This window comes from Lichenostomus cassidix, chromosome 1Aa, assembly GCF_008360975.1.
Source record: "Lichenostomus cassidix isolate B80296 chromosome 1Aa, HeHo_3.0, whole genome shotgun sequence".
Classification (NCBI taxonomy): Eukaryota; Metazoa; Chordata; class Aves; order Passeriformes; family Meliphagidae; genus Lichenostomus; species Lichenostomus cassidix.
The window spans coordinates 34088491-34100929 of NC_139480.1; the positions used below are offsets into that span (position 1 = coordinate 34088491).

The window sequence follows — 12439 nt, forward strand, 5'->3', positions numbered from 1 at the left end:
TATTTGTTTGTATCAGGCGCTTTTTTTACAACTTTTTTCCCTTTTTTTTCCATTGCATAGCTGTTAAATACCCAAAATAGTGTTGGACATGAATTATATTAAAAAAAAAAAAGCCCTACAATTTTTAAGAACCCTCCTGGAAAACACAACTTTCTAGGGAGTATAGGTTAGGTTCTGTTGACTTCTGTGACAATGATACTTTGATGGTAGAAGGTACTGCAGAGATTTTAGCTGTATGAGCTCTTTAATGAGAATTACTATTTTTAATTATATGATTATTACTTTGACTCCTTTTAGAAGCTGTTTTGGTAGTCTGTGCCACTGTGAGGGGGAGAAACTATTGATTCCTTTTAATTATAGGAGGAGTGAAACATCTTGGGATGTTATGTCGCTTCTGTTGAAGTGTGGTTCTGCTGTGTCACATTAGAATGTGACAAAGGTCTGCTGAGGCCATACAGCATGCAGTGATGCTGTTAGATGGCTGAATTCCATTATCTGGACACAGATATGTGTCAAGGCTGCAAGAGCTAATAATTCATTCAGCATGGAGCAGGCTTTCTTACTGTTATAAACCACAGTTAAGTCTGGAAAGGGAGCAAACTGAAATAAAGAGGTGGTTAGCCCTCTTTTCAAGCAGGGGTTATGTTTACTAAATGCTAAGCCAACTTTAAGTGATGGCCTCTCTCCAGCTTAGCACAACAGCTTGTGGGCTGGCTTTGTAACACCTCAACGAGGCAAAACCTCATGAAGCAAGTGTCATAAACTGCTAGTGTTGATTTTGTGGTCTCTGTGATTAGTCATTGCAGTGTTAGAACATTGTTTTTCAAGGCTATGAAAAAGCTGAATCTTGCAATATTGAGTGGAGAATAGTGCTACTGAGTGGTTCCTCAGTGCTTCAGTTTTGGCTTACAAACACATCAGCTGGCAGTTAAATGAATCTATAGATCTGATTTGTAAGATTATTTGAAATTCATGAACAAAAAGGATCCCCTCTACCCTTTGCTTTAGTTCCTTACAGTGCATATTTTGACACTCTCACTAGTAAGATAAAGTCAAATTTGCAATATGACAGACAGAGGGGACAGTCTGAAACAGGATTTTTTTTTTCAAGGAAAGTGAGATGTTTGTTTTCCTGACAATCACTTCTTTGAATAGTTGCTAGATCTTTTAGATTAGATATGATCCTGGGATTTGACCTTGGCTTTTTCTCATTCAGGTAAATGGCATTTGTCTTGTGTGGCTGGGAAGTTTGCTTTTTTCTGTTTCATTTCACTTACACATTAGAGATTTCATCTTTGATGCAGGTTTTTTTCCTATTACTTCTGCTGAAATGAGTATTTATAATTAAAACACTTTGCATTTTAGAGTCAGTAAGTTCCTATTTGTTGAGGGAAGGTCAGAGCTCCTGATTAGCTCTTCTTGTGTGTGGCAGAACAATCTGTTCTTGCTGATGTTATCAGTGGGTTGAGAAACCTGATGGAAGGTCAACCTAGTTACACCGTTGAACTCAGTCTTCTCTTTTGTTGTAAGGTACTTTGAGGTTTCTGGAATGCATGTGTTTTGTCTGTGCTGTCTGTGATCAAAAGAAATCTCTTCCTTAGTGGAATCACTACCTCTCTGTATACTCATGCTCCTTCATGGGTAGCATGGAATATAGATTAGAGTTTGTGGTTTACGAATGAAGCCACCGAACAAACATGCCCTTAAAACACAAAACACTTAAATCCCCGAAGTGCCACATACCATTGTAAGGATGAGAGATTGAAACAGTAATAAAAGATGAAATGAAAAACATAAAATATTGATGGTAAGATTTGTTTCTATAGAAAGTGTTACTTTGGGAAAAAATAGTCTATCTTAACACAAACTTGCTCCTTACCATTTGGAGTTAGGTCTTTCTGAAGTTGAATAACCTAGGCTTTGATACCTTCTGGCTCGCTGCAGTACTGCCAGCTACAGCTGGTTTCTCTTTAACCCTGTAGCTCTGCAGTTTCTGTCAATGACACTATGTCTGTTTCAGTCAAAATGAGCTAGACTTCTGTGAACAATTTAAATAGCAACCAGTTCTTGAAGTCCTTTAGCATGACAGAAGGGACTATAAACCCCATAAATAATACTACCTCTGTGTAAGTCAATGAGGTTCAGCTCGACTTTCCAGTAAGCCTATATGGTGGAGCTCATAAAGTGCTGAAGCATTTTTTTTGTAAAAAAACCCCATATTTTCATGGTAAAGTGTCTTTAGATGGAAATCAGTCAATTCTCAAGCAGAAACATATCCCTCAAGTTGCAAGGCTTTGAAAAATTATTAATTTTTCGGTTCAGCAAGCAGCTATTACTGAACACTGACCATGTTTTCTGTGCTGTTTTTACCCTCTGAGCTGTATCTAAGGATTGTTTCCTGTGTAGAGTAGCTGATGTTTTAACACTAATCTTACCACAGAAAGCTGGACTTGGCTGGGAACTTCCTGGCATCCTCTTCTAATGTCAGGAAATGATCAGTTTAGTGTTGATTTTTTGTCAATAGTATTTCTTTGTTCCCCATCCTTCACTTTGCGTTTAGATACCACTGAAAAGGAAGCTGCCAATTTAAGTACAGATATATATAAGGCTACATGAAAGTGTTGGGAGAATTGAGCAAGGTAGGTTTTTCAGGGATTGAGACTGTTGGTTACAGGACCATAGAGTCAAGCTGAGGAGTCAGGTGATGAGAGCCTCATGTCTGTAGGAAAGAAGGGGATGTCTGCCAAAGAGTGACTGCCAGATTAGGAGGCTGGAGTTCATACTATTCCCTGGGGGCCTGTGGCTGAGTATTAGGGACAGGCTAGGTGAGAATGAGCAGGGAAACAGAAAACAGTGGTAGAACTGACGGGTTTTAGACTTGGGGACCAAACAATGGAACGATCAAGGTTATGAAGAAATGAGAAAAATATATAGTTGTATGCAGCCTGTGACTGCAGTGTCTGTTCTGCAAACGTCTGTGTATGAACCCCTTGGCACAGCACTGCCTTGGCCTTTCACCTTCATCTGTTTTTTGGGTAGCTGGTAGTCCTCTGCACAGTGACATTGGAGTTGAATGTGTCACTCAGTGCAGACTCCTCCAGATGTCTGGGCACATTGCAGCAGGAACTGTGAACTGCAAGCAGAGATCCCCAAGCACAAGCTGATGACTGAGGCTGCTGACTCCACATATCCTCCAGCAACTGTAAGCCAGGCACATGGTTCTGTGCAGGAAGCTGTGTTCACAGAGGCCTCTCAGCAGGGCTTGTCCTGCCACATACATGCAGTTTTCTGCTCTTACAAGCACTGAACATCCAGATGAGTGACTGGCTTGTATGCTGCCCATATCTGTTAAGTATTTACTGTGATCAAATACCTGTGAAATGAATGCCACTATTTAAAATAAATTTGCATATGATCCAACAACTCCTTTTCTGGTGCAGCAGATGCCAGTGCAAGCACGTGATGCCACTGACCTGGAGTGTACATTAACAAAGTTTTATAGGGCAGCAAAATGTACCAGCTCTTCTGTGCACCTGCATCACAAAAATTAGTGGTGTCCTATCTTCTTCCCTGTGTGCTTTGTTCCTCTCCTAGCACTGTTTATTCTTTCATTCTCCTCCTCCCCATTTAACTGTTCATGTGAAGTGGAGAGATTAAGAAGGAATGATAGATATTTCTGTTGTCATCACTTAGCAACAAAGCTGCTCTCTGGACTTTGGGATGTCCCCTTGAAAGGCCTTGTCTGTGGTTGATTTATAGCTGTACTCTTTGATTCAAAAGAGCCTGTCTCTGATCTTGGTCAAAAGGAAGGATTCCTGGTTGTGTAGTACAGGAAAAACACTTTGTATTTGACCTCTGGTCTCAAATTAGTAATAAAATTATATCATTCTGCATGAGGGTTAGGTAGTTTCAACACGAAGAACAGGTGGGGTAAAAGAAGGAGAAGGTGATTGAATCACTTTCCTGTGGACTACATTAGTAAAAGGAGAAGGGTTTGTAATTCAAGGTAGGTATACCCTACATTCAGACATGAGGAATGAAAATATGAGAACCTAACAGGTTTGAGGAAGGCTGCTAAGGAAAGCCAGGCTCTTTTGTATTCTAGCTGGTTTTGCAAAGTGATATGCTGCTGCTTCCAGACTTTGTGTGTTCCAATTTTGCTGAGGTAAGTTGGTGGGCTGCACTTATTGAATATGTTCTCTGGTGTGCATGGGACAGGTTTGTACATAACATCAATATTAAGATGCAGGGATCTATCAGTAGCACACCTGGAAGTTGCTATCCCACAGTAAAAGGCAGTCAAAATCAAGTCTGCAGCACCAACAAAAAAACAATACCTAGATAAATCTATGATCACAAAGCAATTCAGGAAATGTCTATTAGTGATGTGAATTTATGTATTAAGACAGACACATGAGGGAATTCCTGTGCAAGGTGGTGCATTTTTAGATTCTGCTTGCAGTTCTATCCTTTCTAAACACTGGATAAAGGAGGAACAGTGTCAGACAAAGACACCAGAGAAAGAACTGGAGCTAGATTATGGTAAGACTTCGTACTATGCAAGGTGGACAGTGAGAAGATAGCAAACACAGCAAAGGCAGTGACTACTCCTCAGTTCAATGGCAGCAATTAACCTTTGGTGTTCTCAGATGCTGCCACCAAGCTGAGGGGACATGGTTGGTGTCAGACGCTAGGGCTGAGTCTCACAGCTCTGGATGTGTGGGCTGGTCCATTTTACCATGTGTGAAGTGGGACAGAGGCACTTGCAGCTCAAGGAGGAACATCAAGGTGCTTATCTTGTTTGCATTCTGGCTGGCCACACCTGTATTTGTGGAAGGCTTGCTGGAGAGGTGGGGAGCCTGCAGAGTAGGGCTGTTTGGCTAGGTTTTTTAGAGAGCTCCCGTTGACTTTCTATGAAAGTTGTCATGAATTCCGGAAACTTTATGATCATAAAATCTGTTTATAGCCTTCAGTTACTAAGCAACAAAGGACAAAGTACTGAACCTTTCTATTCACTAACACATTTAACATGTTAGTGGTTTTTTTTTTTTTCAGGCGGAATAAGAGGAAGTCACCAAACAAGCATTTCTAAAGCTTTATTTGGTCTTTATTTAAACTCAGATGGTGGATTTTTAAATGGAGTGTTTCAGATACTCACTTGCAGTACTTGAGAGTACTAATGCCGAAAGTGGATCTGTGTAAGATCATGTCTGAGCATCCACCCAACAAACTGTTTTGACCTCAATGTAAAAGTGTTGGAAATTATCTTTAAAACCCGTTTTCTCCATTGCAGACTGGGGTTCTTCATCCTCCTGCTATAGTAATTCACTGAAGCCTTAAGGCCATGCATTCAGTGGTGTTTGCCCAGTGCTGCACTGTCATCTGCAGTGCCCCTGCACATGCTGTATTACTCTGCATTTCTCATCATCCTTTTTCCCAGACTGACTAAATCAGAAGCATAACCCATTTGTTACACATGAGACAGGACAGATTCGGTTTTCCTTTATGTAGGAGCATGGGCAGCATTACTTATTCTGAAAAACTGACAATTTCCTCTGAATTTCTATCTTTTTTACTTTTAACTTAAGGGCAAGATGTCCATGGAGCCTTGGAAAATCCCATGGTAGACACAAGCATGTTGGAAGAATTCATCAGTAGTGACATAGAGTTTGGAACTTTGTGAGTATAATAGCAACATGTACTTCCTCTCCTTAGCCACAGCTCTGGAATTGTTTTCATTAGTGCCATGATAAAATCTGAGTTTCAAAAGCATTGTGGCTCTCTTGGCATTGTTTCTTGAAGCTGTGTAGGAAGACTTAAAAAAATTAACTACAGACAGTACTGGAAATATGGCTGTCTTCTTGTTCAACAGAATGGATGATAATGAAGTCTGAGTTGATTCACAACTGTGGAGCTAATTGTGACATTAAATGCTGACAGAGCTGTTACTTTAACATACCTGTAAGTGCTAGTTTACTGTTTATGTACTGAACAAGTGATAAAAGTGAGGCTACTGTAGAATACATTGAGAGAATAATAGAAATCTCCCACTTTGAAGGAAGCAGAGTTACTGTTTTCACTCTAATACTTAATTCAGAACAGAACATGTCTGTCCATCTCTTTTGAGGCTAACTTTAAAACTATCAAAGGATACATAGCACAAAAGTTTATGGTCAAGGGTGGAAAATTATGTAGTATAGATCTGTCAAAGACAAACCCCAAATCTTTAATCCAGACAGCTGTCAGATGATTGTTGTTCAATGCAAAATACTATTAATATAGGCTGACACTTGCACTTGCCAAGAAGCAGAGCAAGAAGAGATGTTTTAAAAATAATTAAACATGGGATTTTTCATTCTAGACAGGCTCAGCAGCACATGTTTACTTACAGTGGGCTAAATAGGCTCCTACCTGCTCTAAATAATGAATAAGGAATTGATTCTCTTTACCCACATTATAGAAGTAAAGAAGAATGAAGAGGAGGTTGTATATAAATATCCATCACCTTTATTTTTAGAGTGACTAAATGTGTTTTAGGTTAACAAGATTATTGAACTCCTGTCTGACAATTTTGAAATGTTATTGTTTTGCTTTTATACACAAAATATAGCAGAATTATAAATGTGTATATATATGCTATTATGCAGTAAGTAAGTTAGATATTATAGTTACAGTGCCTCAAAGTACTTACATTCAAGAAAACCATCTGTAAAACTCTTATAGGTTTGGAGGCTGAACAGGACTTTACACTAATACTACAGTCCTACTTCATTATTTATGGGTTTAAGAACATTTACTGAATCATTAGATCTGTACAGGTCAAAATTATTACGAATTTGTCTGTAGTGCAGACAATTTGTGCATAAACAGAAAAGAGTTGCATAAAGGAACTTGTCAAAACATGTCAAAGGAGAAAAACATTAAAAGCCTTCAGATATGCATATAAAATACAAAACACCATAATGTCAGGTGCAATGAAGAGTGCAGTTACCACCAAGGTCTGGTGTGTACCTTGAAATTTCCATTAAAGATCATCTCGCATCAGAAAGGCCATAAGGATTACATTTATTCTTCTCTTACATCACATGTGAAGCACCATGTGATTTTCTCATCTTTTCCTACAGTAATACTTTCCACATCATCAGTAAAAGGAGAAACAAGGTTGTCATGTCCTTTGCTAAGTAGGCATTTCATTGATATTCTGTGTTTGTAATATAGAATCATTTAAACTACAGATTTTTTTTTCCTTCAAAAAGCACAGTATCAGTTTCAGTAAAGTTCTGACTTGGAGATGTATCTGTTCTACCTCTGTACTTGATAAATATTTTCTCCTAGAAAGTGTCTGTCTCTGTATTTTAGTGAAATACTCTAAATTAAAGCAGAAATCAAGTACCCTAGGCAATGTTTGAAACCAGAACGTGAACCAGAACGTTTGAAACCAGAATGTGTAGAAGGGAAGTTTTAGACTTTTCTGGATGTGACTTTTTAAATTTTACAAGACACAAGTGGAATTCAGTATATATGGATCAAGTATCCCACAGGAAAAAAAACTATTCAAAGCTGAAAACAAGGTTTAGATTGTAGTCATGCTATTTTAAAGCATCAGATAATATATTCTGAAGAAAATTAAAGTATATTCTAATGTGAAATTTTAATATTTGTTTTAGAGAGGAGCCATGTGGTTGAAGCTAACCCAAAATGCAGGGCTGTGGATGGGACATGTTAGAAAAGCAGTAGCAATATCATTAAGAAATGCACACACATGTCAAAAGTAATAGGCTGTAACCAGAAATGAAACAACTCTCTGTAATGCAATCCAAACTCAGAAACAGAAATCCTGAAGTAGAAACATGAGAATGAAAATTTTCCATTTATGCTTGAAAATATTTGCTCTGTGTGTGTGAACATATCTTTTAAGAATATGAGGGTGTCCCTTTAAGGAATTTTATTTTAAATTATTCAGCTTCTGTGAGAGCACTAAACTTCTGTGAAGGAGGTGTGTCTCATCAGATTTCTGTCATTCTTCCTCTGCTGTGGTATTTTAAGCCCAACATGAATCTTAAGACTTGCCTTTCAGTTTGGGCTTCAGAGCAGTGTTTGAGCTGACAATTCATAGGAATACCTGAAAGGATTGCGAATCCATTTCTTGAACCTCCATCTAGTCCTAGTGTAACAGAGGAACCCTCTGTAGTTCCTTTAAATGGCAGCAAGATGGCATAGGATTTTCTGTTCCTTAAGAGAGATGAAGATGCTACAGGTCTTTAACCTTTAGTCTAGAGAGAATGGGGCTTAAATCCCTTGTGAGCACCATATGTTCAGAGTCACTGGTGTGCCTGGAGGTAACTGAAGAACCACTCATGGGAAGAGCCACTCATCGGAGGATTGAAGTCAGCAGATTGTGAAGGGGGCATTTGGGCAAGAAGTGATGGGGATGGGGCCTTCCTGCATGGCAGAGAGAGGTGGAGGGCCACACGAGACATGTGTAAGTGACATTGCTCCTGTGAGAAGGGGCAGCTAACATGGTGAACAATGTTTTCTGAAGACCCTTGTTAGTAGCCTGGGGGTCCCCCTCCACTTGCTGTCAGCACTGCATGTTGTTGTCCTCCATGTCTTGTTCCAGTGGAAATTAAAATCTTTTTTCATCCCTAGGCAAAGCCAGTTGCCAGACTCCCCCCCTGACTCCGGATCAGAATCATGTTCCCCACCACATCTACAAAGTAGGTGACATGAATATGGCCTCTCCCAAGCTCACAGGAAGATCTCCAGCTCCTCTTCCTTGTTCTTATGTTCTTCTCCGTTTATTACCCTCAGGCCCATGGTGTCATGCTCTGTGGCCCAGTGGGCTGCGGCCTCCACTCCCATGCCCATCTGCTGTGGCACACAGCAACCTTCCCTGCGGATTCACGGAGACTTGCTCTGACCCCAATGCCATGGGGCATCCTTGCACCATCTCCCAAGACTGCTGCCTGAAGACAGAAAATGCTATGACTCCATGGCATCATTCTACGTCTTCCAGCTCTTTGGCTTTTAATTATTCTTACTTCCAGCCTAATGCATCTCAGATTTCTGGGTAAATTATAAAGCTTTCATGCAAAGGATGAGACATGCAAAAAACAGTAGAGCTGGTTTAAGACTGGTTGTAAATCACTGTGGATGTAGGGTTTTCCACAGGATGGCAGTGTTTAGACATTTTTGAGACACTTGTGGTTGAGGGCTTTTTAGAAGATCTTGATTGAAGTTCAAATGAGTAGAAGGAATGGATTTCAATTTTAAAAACTATAGAAGGCTAATGAGAAATCGACAGGTTTTTCATAATTGGATTATAAAAATACTCAGGTGTTTCACAATACCTGTTGTAGTGGTTTGTGCATGAGGACCTTTTAAGTGTTTTAGCAAGTGACATAAGAGAAAAAAGATTATCATATCTATGTAAGCAAGTGAAGCACTAATCATATACTATCTGCCGTATTAACCCATCAGTGTGTTGTGGATGTTCAATTATTTAAAATGCACTGGTGTTTTAACATTAACTGGTAAAATGCACTTGGCTAGTGCAAGCATACAATGATACCAGGTAAGAGTGAGGGGACATGGAGAAAACTTTGGTTTGAGTACCTACTGAGCCTGACTGAGACCTGGAGTTTGGTGTGTTTTTTCTCCCCCATTCAGAAGCAGTGATCAGCTGTCAGGATATTCTAGTTCACATTCTGCAATATCAGAACTTTTCATTAAGGGTTTTTTCCCTTTTGCACAAAGGAGCATTTTTTGAAATCTCTCTTTAACTGGGAAAGGAGAAAATTGCAACTGGTGTTTTCTGTATAAGAACTAAAGCGCATTCATGCTTAGTGTAGTACAATCACTCAATATAAAAGCTGTGATTTTAATGTAAATATTAGGAGACTTAATCTCTGCCACTTATACACTGTGTAAATTTTTAAATGAGATCAACTTCATATGAAATGAAAAAAAATGTTTTGGAAGGAAAATATTAGATAACTCAGTTTTAAAAACCCAACAACAATCTCCTTCCCCAGCAAATCAGAATTTGGATGACAGTGCAGTTAAAATGAGATAATAGATACCTGGGTGTTCTTCTGTTATGAATCTGTAATATCAATGTTTAAACTTATAAATGAGTAATGCAACATGTGTTTTTGCAAAAGTATTTCTGCCACATCAAGCAAGAAAAGGAAGCTCTCCCAATTATTAGGACATGTCATTGATTCTCCAGTGCAGTCTCAGGATTACAGACAAGGTGAGCAACTGTGTGAAGGTGAAATTCAATGTTTTGTGCCATAGACAAGTGAATACTTGAAGAACACAGCTCTTGCTGACTTGGAAATTATAATGGTATTAATGGTCTGTACTCTACTACCAGGTTTGGAGGAATTTACTTTTTGGAAAACCAAGACCTATTTATATTTGGCAAAGAGAGAAGAGCATTAGAGTTTCATGTTACCTGAGGATTCTCTAGACAGAATATTCTGCCCTTTTCCATATGTGAACCTCCAGTACAGAGATGAAAACATATTTTGCTAACTTTGCCTAGCACTAACTTGACTGGGCAAAGAAACCATTTTGTGTCAGCTTAACAGGGAATTAATGTGGTGGATGAGCAAAGAGATTGTGGTTTCCCATTATTACCTCCCTTCCATGTTTTTTTTCTACACAATGCATGCATGAACAAGCTGAGTAAAAGCTGTATGTTCTTTCCCACCCCTTCCCCATATTGATTTGGTTCATTATTTTATCAAATTAAAAATGCTAAGCTTATACCAATTAATACAAAAAATCTTATCAGGCATGTACAGAAATGAATCAGCTTCTGTGAAGTACGAGGCTCTCTGTGAATGAACAATTTGTAATGACAAGTTTATCTGAGGAATTTCACCCATGACTGCTAGTGAAAAATCTGAGTTGCTTGTTATTTCTCCAAAGTGAGTTATTTGTCTGCATTAAACCAATCTTTTAGAACACTTTTAATGAGTAGCAATTTGATTTAGTAGGTTGTCCTTTTAGTAGTCCTTTCATATATTTTATTTAATTGGTGTTTCTTGATTGTGACTCGTCCTCTAAGTCAACCACTTCTGAAAAGAGAAGACAAGCAGACACTTCTGTATCTGAAATTGCTATTGCTGTTTTTAATACTTAAAGATACAGCTTTGAAACAGGCTTTCTTTGAGTGTCATTCTTAATATCACTGACACATGCATTGGAAAAAGGGCATAGACATGGGTGAAAATGGCATGGGATCATTTAGAAGTGAGGTGTGAATTTCTTTGCTGTGGTGTTTTTCTATCTATATCTATCTATCTATCTATCTATCTATCATCCATCCATCCATCCATCCATCCATCCTATATCTTTGCTGTATTTCATAAGTGGGGACTTGCAAGTGAAGCTTTGGCCTGAAGTGATTGTGAAGGCTCAGTCTTACTGTGCTGTCACTGGCTGTGGATGGATCTTAGTTATACATTCAATGACATATTTTCTCCCATTCTTACTGTACTCTATTTATCTGTCTCTCTTATAACATTCTCCTCTGTCTTCATAAAATGTATAATATCTCAGAGAATTGTGGTTGACCCTGTCTGTCAAAGAATTCTCTTAAGTATAGGCAGAAAGCAGTAACCAGATTAACCAGATGCAGTGTTGGGTGTGCTTGCTATTGGAAAACTGTGCCTCCTGCAGTATATCCTTCAATTCAAACCTGCAGTAGAGGGAATAGGAAACAAATGTAATTATTTTGCTTAATTGCTCTTGCAGCATTGCAGATGTACAGTAAAATTCTTAGCTTTCCTTCTTCTATTTTTTTTCCCCAAAGGAAATGATCCATCCTTTTGGACAGAATAAAAATAGGAAATGCTACTTGTGTACTATTTTGCAAATTAGGAAAGCTGAAAAATTTATTTTCTGGAGCAAGAGAATATAGCATAATCTTGTGGAATAACTGCACAGTACAACTAAATATATATGCTATGCATTTGTGATTTATATGTATGTGTATGTATGTAAACATGTTAATAAAAATGTCTGTGCAGGATTTTTGGCTAGTCCCAAAAGAAATAAGTGAATTGTCACTATCTCCCTACAGCAACTGTAGAGGACTATGCTGCTGAAATGCAAGAATATGACAGTGATGGACAGAATGCAGCTTTGGAAAAATGCTGTCAAGCTCTTACCTGGCAACCATATCAAACTTCTCAGTGGAACAGCTTATTTGACTCCAGTTATGAAAAACTGTAAGCATTGATGTTTGCCCTTGAAAATAATTGGTTTCCTGTGGGTTTTTTCCCCTTTTTATCTGTTCTTGTAGTTTAGTAAGAATAAATGATACATTTGGCATTCCTCGTTCTTACTGGAAATAAAAACAGAGGAGGAAATATAACTGATATGATGAAATATGAACTTGCAGATGTATCAGATAAGCTGAACTTGA

At 38.6% G+C, this 12439-nt stretch overlaps 1 protein-coding gene across 1 annotated transcript in view; it reads left to right on the plus strand.

The window, feature by feature from the left end:
• Positions 1-12439, plus strand: part of MYRFL (myelin regulatory factor like) — a 41241-nt gene that overhangs the window by 3609 nt on the left and 25193 nt on the right. Inside the window, exons 2-6 of the mRNA XM_085044846.1 lie at positions 5589-5679; positions 8650-8717; positions 8812-9070; positions 10164-10255; positions 12095-12242. Of these exons, the coding sequence (XP_084900972.1) occupies positions 5589-5679; positions 8650-8717; positions 8812-9070; positions 10164-10255; positions 12095-12242 (658 nt within the window). The remainder of the gene's footprint in view (positions 1-5588; positions 5680-8649; positions 8718-8811; positions 9071-10163; positions 10256-12094; positions 12243-12439) is intronic.